Below are 20288 nucleotides of genomic sequence, written 5' to 3'. Positions count from 1 at the left end.
AATGCTCTGATGCTTTTGGATTAAAGATGCTATATATTGCTTTTAAACATTATGCTGTTCAGTCAATTGGGTCTACCACACACAGACATGCTATCTGATCTCACTTTAAATTCATGACAGTTAACCTCAATTATGTGCTCTGATTATCTCATGAACAAAATTTATACCACCAAACAAATATACTTGTTATAGTACTTACATGAGGAAAGATTGAGAAAGGCCACCGTTTCACATCAAAAATAATTCCAACTCTAACAAATCCCTGAGAATGTCTGTTTACATGCACCAATCAATCTAACAAATTTGATATAATCATAGTGCTTTTATTTCACTTATAGATTTGAACACAATTAGATACATTGATAATTTACTGCCTAATATTAGTTTGATTTATGTTGAAGGTAAGTCTATTTTTTACTTTTCATATGCTTTAGCTGTAACACTGATATCAAGATGCTAAATTTCTTCTCAATATTTTGCTTACTTTCTAGTTGACCTACTGACTTCATAATGTCTGAAATCAGATTCAGCAATCTCACTTGGGATCAAGTTATAACACTGCATCAAGTGTTAGATGAAGTAATTCCAATTCATGGAAGGGGGAATTTCCCCACATTGGAGGTGAAACCGAAAGATATCATTCATGTTGTGAAAGATCAACTGATAGAGCAAGGAATTATTGTTAAAGATACCCGATTGAATGGTTCCACAGCAAGTTACATACTTGCAAGCTACAATGGCATGAGCTATAAGGATCTGGATGTTATTTTAGGTATTGAACTACCAAGCGATCAGGAATTTCAGCTTGTTAAGGATGTAGTTCTAGGTTGCCTACTCGACTTTTTACCAAAAGGTGTTAAAAAGGAAAAGATCACCCTAAAGACTATGAAAGAGGCTTACGTGCAGAAAATGGTCAAAGTTTGCAATAAGCATGATCGTTGGAGTCTTATCTCTCTTTCTAATAACACTGGGAAGAATGTAGAGCTAAAATTTGTGAATTCACTCAGACGACAATTTGAATTTAGTGTAGATTCCTTTCAAATTATCTTGGATCCCATATTAGATTTCTACAGTGACAAAAGTGGTACGCTAACCAAAGAATTATATCCTGTTGTGGTAGCTGAAAGCATGTATGGAAACTTCCAAGAAGCAATGACACACTTGCAGCACAAGCTTATATCTACCAGAAAACCTGAAGAAATTAGAGGTGGTGGCCTTCTGAAATACAGTAACTTGCTGGTTCATAACTTTAAGCCAGTTTGTGAAGCAGAAATCAAGACCCTAGAACGTTATATGTGTTCTAGATTCTTCATTGATTTTCCTGATATAGAAGAACAGCGAAAGAAGATTGAATCATACCTCTACAACCATTTCATAGGTGAAGAAAAGAGAAAGTATGACTACCTCATGACCTTGCATGGAGTTGTGAATGAAAGCACTGTTCTCCCCATGGGTCCTAAAAGAAGACAGACCCTCAATATGATCACCCTTATGGCTTTAAAAGTACTTGGAGAACAGAATATCCTACCTAATACAGGCAAGGTAACTTGCTTTTATCTGCCTGCTCCATACCTTGCTGCTTGGGGAGGGTCCCCTACGTATTATGTAACATCTGTACTACCACCTACATTGTTTCAGCCATACCACCCACTACACTTTCATGTGCCAAATGGTATGGCTTTTAAAAAAACACAGTAGAAACTTTGCTTTAATTAAACACCTCTTAAAAGCAATTTTCCAATTTCCATAAAATTTAAGCTCTATTTTTATTTTTATGCAGTTACCAACAATTTTTCATCAATTATAGCTTAAACCATCACAGTAAATACAATATCATCTGTGAAATGACCTCTTTAAATGATTTTCAAATGTTATCAATTATCTATAACAACTTTCAAATGTTGTGGACCACTTAAAATGATTTTTAAGTCTGACTGACTACTTATGACTTTCAAATTTTCTATGACAAATACATTAGAGATGCCTGCAACTTTGATTAAATTACAAAAGAACAGACTCATATTTTAAAATCCAGATGTACAGTAAAGACCAGTGCAAACATTTTTGTATTCAGTCAATTCCTTTGTTACCTTTACTTAATTTTTTGCTAGTGAATATTACCATCAATGAATTTTCAGTGCCTAACAAAAATGCCTAATTTCAAAGACAACAGATTCAGAAGATATTAAAACCCTGGACTTTGTAAGCATATATTTCATTTCTCAATTGAATTGGGTTAGATACAATATCCTACTATAGTTTGAAGGAACACTGAAAAAATGATTCTGGAAAACATTGGCCATTAGTAATTTATCAACTATCAAATAAGTTGACTTGTGGATCTGAAGAATAGTACCGTTCAGCTGGACAGCCAATACTGTGACCACTTATACAGATTTCTTCATTTTCCCCCAAACAAGTTGAACAGAATGAAAATGACCAACTCTGAATGTGAAAGTTTTCTATCATCATCTGTTAAAAAGAGACTCTACATGTCAAACAGCAAAAAGCAGGCAGAGGTTTTTAGCTATTGCATTTACCATTTTTATGACCGACTTGACCAACATCTTAATATGTGGAGACGTTCAATGTTAGTAAGTGAGAATATTTTCATTACTAAATGAGGCTTTTTTCCATCTTGCCTTTCCAAAGATCAGTTTCTAACACGACACTCAAGTGCCTCATCATATGAGATTTTGCATAATGCTGTAATTTATTCAACAATTGTATATGTTCATCATGTATCTGAATATCTACTCACAACATCAGATATGCAGCTAGCAAATCTTCCAGTGGGATTAAAACTGTATTTTCTTCCTGTAATGAAGAAAATAATCCATGACCAAGATTACCTGGGATGACAGAAGGGGAGGAGCTGTCCTGAATGAATATAGATAAGACCATCAGATAACTTCACTATTTTTGCTTGCTTCTAATTTTTTATGAGTTTCCATCTCAGTTTTCATTGACCGTCACAAGGTTTTCCATCACAACATTATCCAACAGGCATATTCTGAGAATTTGTCACTTATAGACTGTGCTTAATCTGTCCTCTCTATATTACAGTATTGGACAAAAGAAGTACACCAAAGATGGCATTTTCAAATAACCAATATTTATGAAATGTTTTATACCACAGTACCACTGGCCATCAGTATATGAATATATATATATATATATATATATATATATATATATATATATCTCATAACCGTGAAGCTTTAAAACATTGTATGGATTCACTTCCTTGCTTGGGACAAATAAAGAATTTTAAAATGCTATATTAAAGAGAAAATTCAGTCATCTATCAGTATAATGTATGGGCTAAAAATGACTGATCTTTCTGCCCTAAGTATACTGTTTAGTTTTCAGTTAATGAGAGTGTGTCTTTTTTTTTAACATCTTTATTGGAGTATAATTGCTTTACAATGGTGTGTTAGTTTCTGCTTTATAACAAAGTGAATCAGTTATACATATACATATATCCCCATATCAATGAGAGTGCTTCTACATAAAACTGAAGGATTTTATGCTATATTAACAGTACCAACAAATTTACAAAAGATATAGGAAAAGTATTTAAGAATAAAAGAACTATGATAGTGATGAGTCAGGGGTAAAGGTTCAGTATTTTCCAGAGTAGCATTTTATGCTGAACAGCAGAATTTTGAAGCTATTTGGAAACATCTTACCATCCATGTGCTCCCTTAGTTTCCTTTGGTCCTTTTGAGAATTTGAACTCCTTCCCTAAAAAGCAAATCCCCTATGGTATTCTCCTGATGGGAAAATGGCCTGAAAGCTATATGCTTCCTCCTACCATGTCAATCATGTGTTTCCATTATAGCAAAGAAGCTCAGAATTGGCATTTTAAAAGTTCAGATTTTTCTCAAGAGAGAGAATCCAAACTTGTTGAAGGGAATGGTATCACTAAAGAGAAAGCTATAGCTTTATCTATCATGGCTTTCTTTCTGTTGATACCATCATCAAGCTAGGCTGTCCTCTTTGCTCCCAACTCAAGCAGAAAAATATTTATCTTCTATAGTGTATGAATATATCTCCAAGATTAGGCTAGTTGGGTTGAGAAGCACTACTATCTCACTCTGTTCATTAGGATAATAAATGGAATTTTTTAAATGAGTGCTAGCCTCTTGTCCTAAAGGAGCTAATAGAAGTTAGTTAAAAATATAACTCTATAGCATGTCATCCCATTACAAGAGAGAAATGATGCTGTCTTTTCTTATTTTATTTTATACAATTCAAGACTGAGTCTTGGCTCAGGAGTTTTGTTTTGTTGTTGTTTTTTTCCCTCCAGAAACCTAACCAAAACCAAAAAAAGAAAAACCTTTTGATATACTTCTAGCATTCATATCAGTGGGACATATTTGGTGTCAGTTATTGGTACATATTTTTAAAAACTAAAATATTCTTGCATTTCACAAATATTCACATGTTATTATCAAAGTTTCACTACTAGAGTATTTGTAACTTTTAAATTCAGAGTTATTCTAATAGAGACTGATGTCCAGTTTAGTCAAAGAAAACTGAAGAGAAGGATTAAGTATTGTTTTAAATGAGAGCCCAGCTAAATTAAAGACAAAATATCAGAGCTAGAAAAGTTGTGAATATCTTTTTAAAAAGTGGGAAAGTTCCTGGACCCAAATTCCTTTTTTTGTATTATCTCAGAAAGGCTCTATTAAAATACCTCCAAATTGAAGTGATTTTAAAATTTGCCTTTAGCCACCTTTTTGTTTTAGACATTGATAAAGATATCAATATGCAAAACTCCTGAGATCTGATTAAAACTCCTTTCATTCGATGGATCTATTATCTGAAAATATTCACCCAATTTTAAAAATATAAATTAAAGTGTATAATTGAGAAAATTTTTGAAGTTTAAAGATTGTAATGCTTTTCAAAATTATATCAATATATGAATACAGCAGTTCCATTTATAGAAGATTTTTTTAAAATAAGTAACTCTGTAAATTAACATTGCAACAGGATTGGGAGATATGTGGGACTACAGTTTGGTAAACTTTTTTTTTTTTTTTTTTTTTTTGGTGGTACGCGACCCTCTCACTGTTGTGACCTCTCCCGTTGCGGAGCACAGGCTCCGGACGCGCAGGCTCAGTGGCCATGGCTCACGGGCCCAGCCGCTCCGCGGCATGTGGGATCTTCCCGCACCGGGTCACGAACCCGTGTCCCCTGCATCGGCAGGCGGACTCTCACCACTGCACCACCAGGGAAGCCCTGGTAAACATCCTTATGAAGTCCATTTCGGCAAGGCATAAAACCCGACATTTTAACCTGCTTTGGGATTCATTTGCTTTACCATTATAAAAGAAATACATTAATGTTTTGTTTTCAGTTCTGCTATTATTTTAGTGGTTCTATTTTATATATTATAATGATAAAATTTATGTAATAAGTATAGGAAATTGTATTGCTAATCCACTGCTTCATTTATGAACATATTTTCAGCATGTGTAATTGGAGGCAGCTAATTTGTTGGAACATCAGCTCTTAAGTTTTCCTTGAATTTTTTGAGTTTGAGCAAAATATACTATTTTGAATATATGCTGTCTGGAAACCAATTTAACATGTAACAGGTGATCTTTAAGCTCAACTCATTGTACTTTTTGTTTTGCTTTGCTTTAATATGGGGAACTGTAAGGTTATTTTTCACACAGTTGTTGTGTCTACATGGATTGTATTAGTGTTTGAAACAGCAACAGAAATGCTTTTTGTTTAGATTTAGCCCTTGAAAGAGCAACAGAAAATTTATAAATGACTTTGTTGTATTGGGTTGGCCAAAAAGTTCGTTTGAGTTTTTGGTACCATCTTATGGAATGACCCGAACGTACTTTTTGGCCAACCCAATACATGTGCTTTTTATGACCCTTCAAAATAAAAAGAAATCAAACTCCCTATTCTAGAAAAATAATACTATATTGATATACCTCTCAGTACTTTATGGCCAAGATGTTAACCCCTATAAATGCATAAGCGGCTTTCCCAAGAGAGAAATATCTTGAGAGGGCCCTCTTGGAAAATTCTCTCTCATGACTCCTAGTTAAAAGTGATGGATTGACTAACCCTGTTAAATCCAACTCAAGTAGTTTCATGATGATTTATGAAAATTTACATTTTATACATTCTAGACTGGTGATAGTATTTGAACCATTCTTTAAAATTCTAATAAGTAGTCCATTTCCCTTATAAATAAAGTATGACCAAGTCACACTTGGTCCTTTGGCTCAACTAGAGAACCCAGAAGCCTAAGATTGAATCCTGTTTCAGCACTGATGCAGCCCTGGAGAATCAGTAGGGGAGATTTGGTCACCATGAAAATGACAGTAGAGCATGGTATGAGGTTCAGACTACTATATGATTCAGCAATTTTACTTTTATCATAGGACAACATTTAAAACAAACACTTTTCTATATAGAATGTGGCTTCAATCCCAAATGAAAAAATGATATTGTAATATCTTCAGCTTGTAAAACTAGAGTTAAAAAGGGAATTCCATGCATTTGTAGTAGTGACTTCTAAAATGTTTCTTTAAAATAAAAACCGGTATTAGCCATTGAGGTTTAAAATTTCTGCTTAAAATTTTTTTACAAATGTTCACCTTTCCCCAATAAAATTGAATAGTCAACCCAAACATATATTAGTGGATATTTGAATAAAGAGGATTGAAAATAATGTTCTTTAAGCCTTACAAGTGACCTCCTTGAACAAAATGATTTTTACAAAAATGATTTTCTTTACTGTTTTGTAAGTTTTCTAGGGTAGCTTTGGGACACTTAAGATTAAATGCCTCCAAAAAGCAATGGTTGCTCAGACAGTGAATGCCAAATAACTATTGTCTCATTGCAATTCCTCCAGATTTATTATCAGGTAAAATTCTTTCAGATAGTGTCAGCAGGTAAAAAATGTAAATTAACAGTTTGTAAGGTGAAAAATCTTCTTTTAAAAGCACCTAAATACATTTTTAAAATAAAAGGCATCATCTTCTAGGTAAATAATATATATACTGAAATAGAAACCATGGCAGGGAGGTTATGTGCTTTAGAAATGCAGAGAACTATATTTAATATGCTGCAATAGACTCATATGAAATTCAGTAACCGTTTATTTAGTCAAGGAGTGTACCTCTGAATAAGAGATGTACAAATTGTATTCCTGACAGTTTACAAAAGGGGGCACATTTCCTGACAAGTTTTTAATTCCTGAAGTTTTTCTTCTACCTTCTCCTCGTTTACAAAAATGACATCTTTCTGTGCTCACAGTGATAAGATGCAAAAAAATGAAGTCTAGGGGCAATTTATTACTGTTTATATTACCAAAAGATAAAATGACACTGTTCCAAGTTTAGTTCTTAGTGAGAGGAGAGCCTGGAAATATCAGAATTATTGACTCAGGTAGGATTGTGATGGTAGATGTTCCCATTTTAGAGAATAAAGTTTTCATATGTGCTTTGTGGAGAATCCAATTTTAGGATCTCTGATTTTTCAAGATGTCTCTTAACTAGGATGTACTAACAACACTTTGATTCAAAGGCCATGATTCTAGAGATAAACACACACTTTTCCATTGTTTAAGAACCCTGAAATTCTAAGCAACTAAATGTGAAGAAATCACTTACATGGCTTACTGTATCATTCAGAGTTCAGACTGGAATAAATTATAAGTTAACTTTTTTAGTAAGAAATAGTCAACATTATTTTAAACATTGTTATGTGCTCTTGTATAATTCTTGGGAATTTTTTAAAGTTAGAAGTTGCATTTTAATTAGTACATGTAAAAATTTTAAGTCAAACCAATTAAACTGTTTTAAAATCAAAACCCCGTATCAATTTAGATTTCATGCATAAAATTATATTTAAAAGTATACAAACTTACAAAATTTTTAAATTCCTACAGAATTAATGCCATGTTAAAATATAAAACTATTAAGATTCACCTTCATTAATTACAATGCAGTATCACATTTATTGAAAAATTTTAGTATATTTTATGTATTTCACTCAAAAATCTTAAGCATTTTCCAATAAATATTGGAAATAACCTGTTGGATTATATTCATTTCCCAGGTTTCAATCCATTATGATTTGATAGTATTGTCCTATGACTATCTTTTCCAATTTGTCTTTAAGTTCCCAGTTTACAAATGACATGTTAAAATATAGCAAACTCTTACTTGCTCTTTAAATAAATATATTCTTCCATTTTAAAACAAATCCCATATATGTACTTTAATACATAAATCTACATTAACCCACACACTGCTACTAGATTTAATTGAAAAATAAAGTTCCCTTTGAACAGTTGTGACTAATTGTTTCATCTCACGTAGTCCCTGTTTAGATTGAGTGAAATCGGTATTAGTAACTTTCTTCTAGTTGGAAAAGCATGAGCAAGAAGAAAGCTTTAACATTCTTCTGGATGTTTAATGAGTGTCTCAACCTACAAAACAAAAAATTTAGGTAATTACCAAGATAATTCAGACCAGAAACATATCATTAAGTAATGAACAAGGAAAAGTGAACCTAAATTTTTATGATCCAAGTCATTCAATAACTGCAATTATCCCATAGAGATCAGACCAAAAATAACTATTAGATATGAAAAAATCCTACAATATCATTTCACTAGATGTAAAACAATTAATCCAATAAAGAATAAATTTAAAATTAAAATAAAGCTTTGAAAGCTTAGCAAACAAATTGAATCTATAAGCATTTATCTTAAAGATGTGTTTCAGGTTTCAGCTAATTCAAATCCAATTGTTTAGCATTACAGAAAATATCAGTGAAAGGACTTGTAATCACTGAGTGGGAAATGAAATAGAAACATCAAAATGTAATTACCCAGCAACCAGGAAAATTACTGATATGATTTCCTACACTACTTCAAGACAGACCTACATTTTAACATTAAATATTTCAGCATTTTAGGAAAGCAGTGAATATAATTATAGCCTTATTAATACAAATGTTTTAGGTACCTTTTTAGCATTATGGTTCACACGACAAATTTTAATCTATTACTGCAAAATTTTTGAAGTGTTCTTAAGAACTTACTGTGTTTCTGTAAATGAAAATTTCAAGAGTATTAATGGAGTGTCTAAGAGATGACAGAAATGTCCAGAACTGAGTGAAATGTGCATTTTCTTAACATCTTTATTGGATATAATTGCTTTACAATGGTGTGTTCTTTTCTGCTTTATAACAAAGTGAATCACTTATACACATACATATATACCCATATCTCTTCCCTCTTGCGTATCCCTCCCTCCCACACTCCCTAACCCACTGCTCTAGGTGGTCACAAAGCACCGAGCTGATCTCCCTATGCTATGTGGATGCTGTCCACTAGCTATCAGTTTTACATTTGGTAGTGTATATATGCCCATGCCACTCTCTCACTTTGTCCCACCTGACCCTTCCCCTCCCTGTGTCCTCAAGTCCATTCTCTAGTAGGTCTGTGTCTTTATTCCCGTCTTGCCCCTAGGTTCTTCATGACAATTTTTTTTTTAGATTCCATATAAATGTGTTAGCATACAGTATTTGTTTTTCTCTTTCTGACTTACTTCATTCTGTATGACAGACTCTAGTTCCATCCACCTCATTACAAATAACTCAATTTCATTTCTTTATATGGCTGAGTAATATTCCATTGTGTATATGTGCCACATCTTCTTTATCCATTCATCTGTTGATGGACACTTACACTTAGGTTGCTTCCATGTCCTGGCTATTGTAAATAGAGCTGCAATGAACATTCTGATACATGACTCTTTTTGAATTATGGTTTTCTCAGGGTATATGCCCAGTAGTGGGATTGCTGTGTCGTACGGTAGTTCTATTTTTAATTTTTTGAGGAACCTCCATATGTTCTCCATAGTGACCGTATCAATTTACATTCCCACCAACAGTGCAAGAGGGTTCCCTTTTCTCCACACCCTCTCCAGCACTTAATGTTTGTAGATTTTTTGATGATGGTCATTCTGACTGGTGTGAGATGATATCTCATTGTAGTTTTGATTTAAATTTCTCTAATGATTAATGATGTTGAGCATTCTTTCATGTGTTTGTTGGCAATCTGTATATCTTCTTTGGAGAAATGTCTCTTTACGTCTTCTGCCCATTTTTGGATCCGGTTGTTTTCTTTTTGATATTGAGCTTCATGAGCTGTTTGTAAATTTTGGAGATTAATCCTTTGTCAGTGGCTTCATTTGCAAATATTTTCTCGCATTCTGAGGGTTGTCTTTTCATCATGTTTATGGTTTCCTGTACTGTGCAAAAGTTTTTAAGTTTCATTAGGTCCCATTTGTTAAATTTTGTTTTTATTTCCATTTCTCTAGGAGGTGGTTCAAAAAGGATCTTGCTGTGATTTATGTCATAGAGTGTTCTGCCTATGTTTTCCTCTAAGATTTTGATAGTGTCTGGCCTTACATTTTCGTCTGTAATACATTTTGAGTATATTTTTGTGTATGGTGTTAGGGAGTGTTTTAATTTCATTCTTTTACATGTGGCTCTCCAGTTTCCCAGCACCACTTATTGTAGAGACTGTCTTTTCTCCATTGTATACTCCTGCCTCCTTTATCAAAGGGAAGGTGATCATAAGTGTCTGGGTTTATGTCTGGGCTTTCTATCCTGTTCCATTGATCTATATTTCTGTTTTTGTGCCAGTGCCATACTGTCTTGATTAATGTAGCTTTGTAGTATAGTCTGAAGTCAGGAAGACTAATTCCTCCAGCTCCGTTTTTCTTTCTCAAGATTGTGTTTGCTATTCAGGGTCTTTTGTTTTTCCATACAAATTGTGAAAAATTTTGTTCTAGTTCTGTGAATATGCCATTGGTAATTTGATAGGGATTGCATTGAATCTGTAGATTGCTTTGGGTAGTATAATCATGTTCACAATGTTGATTCTTCCAATCCAAGAACATGGTGTATCTCTCCATGTATTTGTATCATCTTTAATTTCTTTCATCAGTGTCATAATTTTCTGCATACAGGTCTTTTGTCTCCTTAGGTAGGTTTATTCCTAGGTATTTTATTCTTTTTGTTGCAATGGTAAATGAGTGTTTTCTTAATTTCATTTTCAGATTTTTCATCATTTGTGTATAGGAATGCAAGAGATTTCTGTGCATTAATTTTATATCCTGCTGCTTTACCAAATTCTTTGATTAGCTGTAGTAGCTTTCTGGTAGCATTTTTAGGATTCTCTATGTATCATGTCATGTCATCTGAAAACAGTGACAGCTTTACTTGTTCTTTTCTTATTTGGATTCCTTTTATTTATTTTTCTTCTCTGATGGCTGTGGCTAAAAATACCAAACCTATGTTGAATAAGAGTGGTGAGAGTGGGGAACCTTGTCTTCTTCCTGATCTTAGTGAAAATGTTTTCAGTTTTTCACCATTGAGGATTATGTTGGCTGTGCGTTTGTCATATATGGCCTGTATTATGTTGAGGTAAGTTCCCTCTATGCCTACTTTCTGGAGGGTTTTTATCATCAATGTGTGTTGAATTTTGTCAAAAACTTATCTGCAAATATTGAGATGATCATATGGTTTTTCTCCTTCAATTTATTAATATGGTGTATCACATTCATTGATTTGCCTATATTGAAGAATCCTTGCATTCCTGGGAAAAAACTGACGTGTTCATGGTGTATGATCCTTTTAATATGCTGTTGGATTCTGTTTGCTATTATTTTGTTGAGGATTTTTGCATATATATTCATCAGTGATATTGGCCTGTAGTTTTCTTTCTTTGTGACATCTTTGTCTGGTTTTGGTATCAGGGTGATGGTGGCCTCATAGAATGAGTTTGGGAGGGTTCTTCCCTCTGCTATATTTTGGAAGAGTTTGAGAAGGATAGGTGTTAGCTCTTCTCTAAGTATTTAATAGAATTGCCCTGTGAAACGATATTGTCCTGGGCTTTTGTTTGTTGGAAGATTTTTATTTTTTTTTCGGTACACAGGCCTCTCACTGCTATGGCCACACAGGCTCAGCGGCCATGGCTCACCAGCCCAGCTGATCCACGGCATGTGGGATCCTCCCAGACTGGGGCACGTACTCGTGTCCCCTGCACCGGCCGGCAGTCGCTCAACCACTGCGCCACCAGGGAATCCCTTTTGGAAGATTTTTTTTTTTTTTTTTTTTTTGCGGTACGCGGGCCTCTCACTGTTGTGGCCTCTCCCATTGCGGAGCACAGGCTCTGGACATGCAGGCCCAGCGGCCATGGCTCACGGGCCCAGCCGCTCTGCGGCATGTGGGATCTTCCCGAACGGGAGCACGAACCAGTGTCCCCTGCATCGGCAGGCAGACTCTTAACCACTGCGCCACCAGGGAAGCCCTAAGTGACACTCTTAACCCCTCTCCTCGTGCACTAGGAAACAAAGAGGCAAGAAAATGTCTATTGCCTCTCAGCCAGTTCCAGACTTTTCCCAGGACTCCCTTCTGGCTAGCTGTGGTGCACTAACCCCTTCAGGCTGTGTTTACTCCGTCAACCCCAGTCTGCTCCCTGGGATCTGTCCTCCGAAGCCCGAGCCTCAGCTCCCAGCGCCCCCTCCCCGGCAGGTGAGCAGACAAGCCTCTCGGGCTGGTGAGTGCTGGTCGGCACTGATCCTCTGTGCAGGAATCCCTCCACTTTGCCCTCCGCACCCCTGTTGCTGCACTCTCCTCCATGGTTCCAAATCTTCCCCCCTCCACCACCCGCAGTCTCCACCCATGAAGGGGCTTCCTAGTGTGTGGAAACTTTTCCTCCTTCATAGCTCCCTCCCGCTGGTGCAGGTCCTGTCCCTATTCTTTTGTCTCTGTTTTTCCTTTTTTCTTTTGCTCTACCCAGGTACGTGGGGAGTTTCTTGCCTTTTGGGAGGTCTGAGGTCTTCTGCCAGCGTTCAGTGGGTGTTCTGTAGGAGTTGTTCCACATGTAGATGTATTTCTGATGTATTTGTGGGGAGGAAGTTGATCTCCACATCTTACTCTTCCACCATCTTGAAGCTCCTCTCTAGATGACTTCTTAACCCGTCAAAATGTGCATCTTTGCTTTCATGTTGACTATATGTTAACTCCAATTAATGTTAACTCAGATTAGTTTTTTTTTTAGCCATGTTATTGCTCATTATATAGTTCTAACTGAGACATATATACACTATTTTGGAAAATGTATTTTACTGTTGACAAAAATTTAATGTTATGTGAACAGTGCAGGGGTTTTTTGGTAGAAACTACTTTTAAATGAATTATACCACGATAATTGTATCTCATTATTTACTTAGTAGCTCTTATACCTGTTTCATTTGTTTCGTCTCATGCTTTTGTACAGTTTGTTGAAAAAGCACTGTAGAGATTATTAGATTAAATGAGTTTTTGAAGTAAAATCACTGTGAAACATGCAGCGATGTACCAACTGAAAAATAGGTAAATGCCTATTATTTCATATACCACCAAATTAATTTTTTGCAGTGTGTTCAAAAAAATACTTAGAAATGAACTTTACCCTTGAATTTGTACAGAATTCCTATTAATAGTGTGAAGGGACTGACCAACAGTATATTATGGTCTATATAATTGACTTTAACCTTTATAATAGATTAACTGACAGATAATCCCATTTCATAGCTTAATTATATAAAAAGTGTGTATTCATTCATTTCCAAAACTTCATTTGTGTTTACATTGGTAAAATGTACTTATCCTCTCCTCCCTCTCAAATAGATGGTACCTACAATACATTGGATAAGAACATAATTGGTGGTGAAGTGAATAAAATGGCAGTATTACTCAAGGAATTGAGTCAAACGATATGACACTGTATTGAATCCTCCTCCCAAAACACACATACACACACACACACACACACACACACACACACACACACACACACCAGCACCATAGAGTTAGCTGAGCCAGATAGTGTCTCAATTCACCTCTGTATGCTGATCACATATCCAAACAATGATCTTAGTGATCACTCTTTGGAGTGACAAATAGGTTAGAATACAGCATGTATTAGAAGAATAAAGAACTGTGGTAAAAATGATTGGAGAGATGAAATTCCACTTGATATGGTTTGCTTGAAGTTTCTACAGCTATAGCAACAGCCTAGCATCTCTAGAGGATTAAGTATCTTATGTGAAATATGAAGCAAGATATCAGTAAATACCCTTATGCTAAAAATCACATATTTTCTCTACATAATGTAAGTTATCAGATGACTAAACCTTAAGCTAAAATAGATGATTACAAGGAAAGAACAAAATGACCCAGTGACACAATCAAGACAGCTTTTTAATCCTTTAATATGCAAGGATAAATTGTGCCTTCTCTGTTACTTCAAACTTTACCAGAAAGCATATATACTATACACACATAAAAATAGCCAACTTTAAATTTGGTAACAAACAGTGACAAAAAACAAATGCAAGCCAAAAATATTCCTATTTTTGTCCCACAGTGTTTTGCTTGTAAATGTGCCAGTTAAATCATGGGTGATAAAAACCACCATTATATTAATATAGTATATTTTACCAAGCACTGTAACACTATATCATTATTAAACATAGAAACGAGATTGGTAGAAGTGAGATTCATTTACTTTGAGATGCCTGACAGTGATGCCATTAAAGTACATACATATTACAAAATTTCTTATTGGACTTGGTGATTGCTGTACTTGTCCTCTACCAACATTATTTCCAATAGTAAAACAAAGTGGAGACACACTATTTTTCTATCTGCTCTCATACCCACCTAAATCAGGTCTGGTCCTTAGTAGGAATATCTAAAATTATCTACTTGCATGATTTCTTCAAAGGTATACTTTGTTCATTTTTTCCTAAAACTTTAACCATATTTTCACATATTTAAAAATAAAATTGTAAAGGCATAAAAAGATGATGAGTAGCAGTATATTTCCCATTGCTGCTCACATTACATGTTGTCCTTCCCAGCTGCTTCCATATTCATCTTTCATATCATGTGTTATTACAGAATGTCCATTTCTAAAATCACAATTAGTTGCTATGGAAAGAATTACAACATTAAAATATAATTTGAATAATGTGATCAAACAGAAAATTGAGTCTCCTGTAGAGTATACATATATCTGTGAATGGGCTCCACATTTCTTTTAGCTATATTACAGACTCCCTTCCCCCACATCCACATATACAAGGATATGAAAATGTAGCAGGTACTTTTGATATACATGTCATGGAGGAAAATCACCTCTTCAGTTTCAAAGGGAGACTGAAAACTGCTATATGATAATGGTCTTAGGTTATAATTAAAATATTTCGTTGAAACTGATCATTTTTTCTAGGCACACAGAGATAGGGATAAGACAGTGGCTGAGCTGAGAGGCATTACCAACTAATATTATAGAAAATTGGTTAAAAAAAAAGAGAAAGGAAATCAGGGAAGGCCCCTAAGAGTAGTTCTATGGGAAGTTAATTATCATATTCTTATAGGTTTCTGATACCTTTGTAGATTCTAAAGGAGACTCAAAATCACCTGAATAACACTCGTTTGAGCATGTCTGGGTATCTTCTTGCAAAACTCATTCAAATATCACTATCTCTGGATTGGTGACTTCCTTCATCCATCTCAATGCCTAAGTGAAATAACTTTGAACATCCCCATTGGGGATGTCCTCAGGGTAATTGTTAAGCATGGTTTTATCACTCCCTTCCAAAGACTCAAGCCCCTATGCATTTGAATCTGTACCCTAGCACTCCCCTCCACACTTCACCCAGCTCATACATATGTACATCCTGATGTGATTTCCCCTCCATAGGCTGCACTTAATATACACCTCCATAAAAATATTAGTGGCCCATGGTATCATCTCCTGTCATGTTAATTCTTTTAACTTTTCTTTACTTGTACAAAATGTCCAGGGTGAAGTCAGTAAAAATGGTGGAGTAAGGACTTCCAAATATTAAATTATTGATAAAAGCAATGAAGAATGCAAAGATTGTTGGAGTTAACCTTTTCAGAACCCTTGAAATTATCCAGAGGCTTGCAGCAACACAGAGAGAAAAATGGTTGAATCTTAGTAAGAACATAAGTTTTGTGGCTTTTAAAAAAATAGACAATCTTTAAGAGCATTTGTAGATTCACTGCAAAATTGAGTGGAAAGTGCAGAGAGCTCCCACATATCCGCTGCCCGTACACATGCCCAGCCTCCCCTGCTGTTAACATCTGCACCAGAGTGATGCATTTATTAAAATCAATGAACCTACATTGACATACTATTACCAGCCAAAGTTATAGTTTATATTAGAGTTCAACCTTGATGATGTACATTCTATGGATTTGGACAAACTTAAAAGACATGTTCCCACCATTATAGTATCATAAAGAATAGTTTTGTGTACTCGACCTATTTATCCCTCCCTCCCCCTAAACTCTGGCAACCACTGATCTAACTGTCCCTAGTTTTGACTTTTCCAAAATGTCATATACTTGGAATCTTACAGTATGTAACTTTTCAGATTGGCTTCTTTCACTTAGTAATATGTATTTAAGTTTCCTCCATGTCTTTTCATGGCTTGATAGCTCATTTCTTTTTAAACATTGAATTATATTCCATTGTCTGCATGTGTCACAGTTTATCCATTCAGGTTTTGGCAGTTATGAATAAAGCTGCTATAAATATCTGTGTGCAGGTCATTGAGTGAACAAAATTTTGAGTAAATACTAAGGAGCAGGTTTTCTGGATTGTTTGGTAAGAATATGTTTCTTTTTTTTAAAGGAACTTCCAATCTGTCTTCCAAAGTGGATGTACCATTTTGCATTCCCATGAGCAATGAATGCAAGTTCCTGTAGCTTCACATCAGGGCCATCATTTGTTGTTGTCAGTGTTTTAGGGTTGTGCCATTCTAATTGGTGTGTAGTGATATCTCACTGTTTTAATTTGCAATTCCCTAATGATATGGTGTTGATTATCTTTTCATTGCTTATGTGTCATCTGTATATCTTCTTCGGTGAGGTGTCTGTTCAGATCTTTTGTTCAATTTTTTAATCAATTTTTAAAATGTTCTTCCTGTTGAGTTTTAAGATTTCTTTGTTTATTTTGGGTTACAGTTGTTTATCAGATGCTTTTTACAAATATGTTCTCCAAGTCTGTGGCTTGTCTTCTCATTCTCTTCACAGTATTTTTCACAGAATAGAAGTTTTAAATTGTAATGAAGTCCAGCTTATCAATTATTTCTTTCATGGATTTTGTATTTGGTACCTTTGGTGTTGGATCACCAAACACAAGGCCAACTACATTTTCTCTTGTGTTGTCTTCTAGGATTTTTATAGTTTTGTGTTTTACATTTAGATCTATTATACATTTTGAGTTAATTTTTGTGAAGAACATAAGATCTGTGACTAGATTAATTTTTTTGCATGTGGATATCCAGTTTTTCTAGCATTATATGTTGAAAAGGCTTTTCTCCATTGTACTGCCTTAGCTCCTTTGTCAAAGGTAAGTTGACTGTATTTGTGTGGCTCTACTTCTGGGCTCTCTATTCTGTTTCATTGATCTATTTGTTCTTTTGCCAATACCACACTGTCTGGATTAATATAGCTTTATAGTAGGTCTTGAAGAATGGTGGTGATAGTACTCTAACATTTTTCTACTCCTTCAAAACTGTGTTATCTCTTCTGGATCTTTTGTCTCTGCATATAAATGTTAAAATCTGTTTGTCAATATCCACAAAATAATTTGCTGGGATTTTAATTGGGATTGCATTGAATTTAGAGGTCAAGTTGGGAAGAACTGACAGCTTGATAATATTGAGTCTTCCTATCCATAAACACGGAATATCTCCTCTTTTTTTTTTCTTGATTTCTCTCATCAGTTTCATAGTTTTCCTTGTACAGATCTTGTACACATTTTGTAAGAATTATACCTAAGTATTTCCTCTTTTGGTGCTAATATAAATGGTATGGTATTTTTAATTTCAAATTTCACTTGTCCATTGCTGGTATATAAGGAAGTGATTAACTTTTATATATTAAACTTTCTATCTATCAACCTCAGTATAATCACTTATTAATACTAGTTTTTAAAATATTGATTCCTTTGAGTTTTCTACATAGAAAATCATCACATCATCTGCAAACAAAGACACTTTTATATCTTCCTTCCCAATCTGTATATCTTTTATTTTATTTTCTTGTCTTATTCCATTAACTAGGAGTTTCAGTAAGATGTTGAGAAGCAGGGGTTAGTGGGGACATCCTTGACTTGTTTCTGATCATAGAAGGGAAGAGTCTAATTTCTCACCATCAAGTATGATGTTAACTATACGTTTTTTGAAGATATTCTTTGTCAGTGGAGGAATTTCCCCTATATTCATAGTTAACTGAGAGTTATTATCATGAATATATGTTGTATTTGCCAAGTGCTTTTTCTACATCTATTGATATAATCATGTGATTTTTTTTCTTCTTTAGCCTGTTGATGTGATGGATTACATGAATTAATTGTCACATGTTGAACTAAACTTGCATACTTGGAATAAATCCCATTTGGTCATGGTATATAATTCTTTTCTTTTTAAACCACTTTATTGAGGTATTATTGACATACAAAAAGCTGTACATATTTCACATGTACAAAATGATGGGTTTGAAGGTAAATATACATCCATGAAACAATCACCACAATCTATGCCATAAAAATACCCATTATCTTCAAAATCTTCCTACCACCGTCTTTATTATTTTCTTTTAAGTAAGGCTTTTAGGAGTGAGTCAGTTTTCCTGGGTCTCTCCCATGTATACATCTTATTAAACTTTGTTTGATTTTCTCATGTTACTTTTCTTTCAAGAACTCTTAACATAAAATCTACCCTCTTAGCCAAATTTTGTCTACAACACACTGTTGTTTATTATAAGTACTGTGCTGCACAGTAGACTTCTAGTTCTTGTTTGTCTTATATAATTAAAATTTTATACCATTTGAGTAATACCTTCTCATGTCTCCTTACCCCAGTCCCTGACAGCCACCATTCTCCTTTCTGCTTCTATGTTTGATTATTTTAGATTCTTCATATAAGTGGTATCATGTAGTATTTGTCCTTCTGTGTCTAGTTTATTTCAGCTATCAATGTCCTCAACATTCATCCATGTTGTCACGGATGGTGAGGTTTCCTTCTTTTTTTAAGGATGAATAATATTCCATTGTTTGTATTTGCCACATTTTCTTTATCCATACATCCATCAAATGGTAATTTGGGTTGCTTCCATGTATTGCTTATTGTAAATAATGCTGAAATAAACATGGGAGTTCAGATATCTCTTAGGGATACTGATTTAAATTCCTTTGGATATAGAACCAGAACTAAGTTTTCTGGATCATATGGTAGGTCTATTTTTAAGTTTTACAGTTACCACCATCCCGTTTTTCATAGTGGTTGCACCAAATTACATTTCCACCAACAGTGTATAAGGGTTACCCTTTATGCACATCCTCAACCATGCTCTATTTTTTTAAAAAAAAATAGCCATTCTAACAGGTGTGAGGTGAATATCTCATTGAGGTTTTGATTTGCAATTTCCTAATAATTTATAATGTTATGTACCTTTTTTCATATACCTGTTAGTCATTTGTATGTCTTCTTTGGAGAGATGTCTATTCAAGTCCTTTCCCCATTTTTTAAATCAGATTATTTGGTTTTTATTGTTTCTTTGTTTGCTATTGACTTATAGGTGTTCCTTATATATTTTGGATATTAACCTTTTATCAGGTATGTGGTTTTCAAATAATTTTTTCCCATTCCATAGGTTACCATTTCATACGTTTATTGTTTCCTTTGCTGTGCAGAAAGTTTTAGATTTCCAGGATTCAGTCTTCATAAGTTGTATGTTTTTAGGAACTTATCCATTTCTTTTAAATTATCTAGTTTGTTGGTGTATAATTGTTCATAGTAATGTTTTATGATCCTTTGTATTTCTGTGGTATCAGTTATAATGTCTCTTCTTTCATTATAATTTTATTAACTTTAGTCATCTCTTTTCTTAGTTATTTTAGCTAATGGTTTGTCAATTTTATCTTTGAAAAAGTCAGTTTATTTTTTTGTCCTTTGAGTCACTATTTCATTTATTTCTGCTATAATCTACATTTTTTACTTCCTTCTGATAGCTGTGGGCTTAGCTTTTACTTATTTTTCTAGTTCCATGAGGTGTAAAGTTAGATTGTTTTATTATTTTTATTAATGTAGGCATTTATTTGTATAAACTTCCCTATTAGAACTGCTTTTGCTGCATACTATAAG

At 34.3% G+C, this 20288-nt stretch overlaps 1 protein-coding gene across 1 annotated transcript; it reads left to right on the top strand.

Annotated features, from left to right (window-relative positions):
• The first annotated feature begins 510 nt into the window (after positions 1-510).
• Positions 511-1698, top strand: TENT5D (terminal nucleotidyltransferase 5D). Its single transcript, XM_060137306.1, has one exon. The coding sequence runs from the start codon at positions 511-513 to the stop codon at positions 1696-1698; it is 1188 nt and encodes a 395-aa protein (XP_059993289.1).
• The last annotated feature ends 18590 nt before the right edge of the window (positions 1699-20288 follow it).

The sequence above is a fragment of the Lagenorhynchus albirostris genome, chromosome X, assembly GCF_949774975.1.
Source record: "Lagenorhynchus albirostris chromosome X, mLagAlb1.1, whole genome shotgun sequence".
Classification (NCBI taxonomy): Eukaryota; Metazoa; Chordata; class Mammalia; order Artiodactyla; family Delphinidae; genus Lagenorhynchus; species Lagenorhynchus albirostris.
The sequence above is the reverse complement of the archived record's forward strand: the minus strand, read 5'-3'. Positions and strand labels throughout refer to the sequence as shown.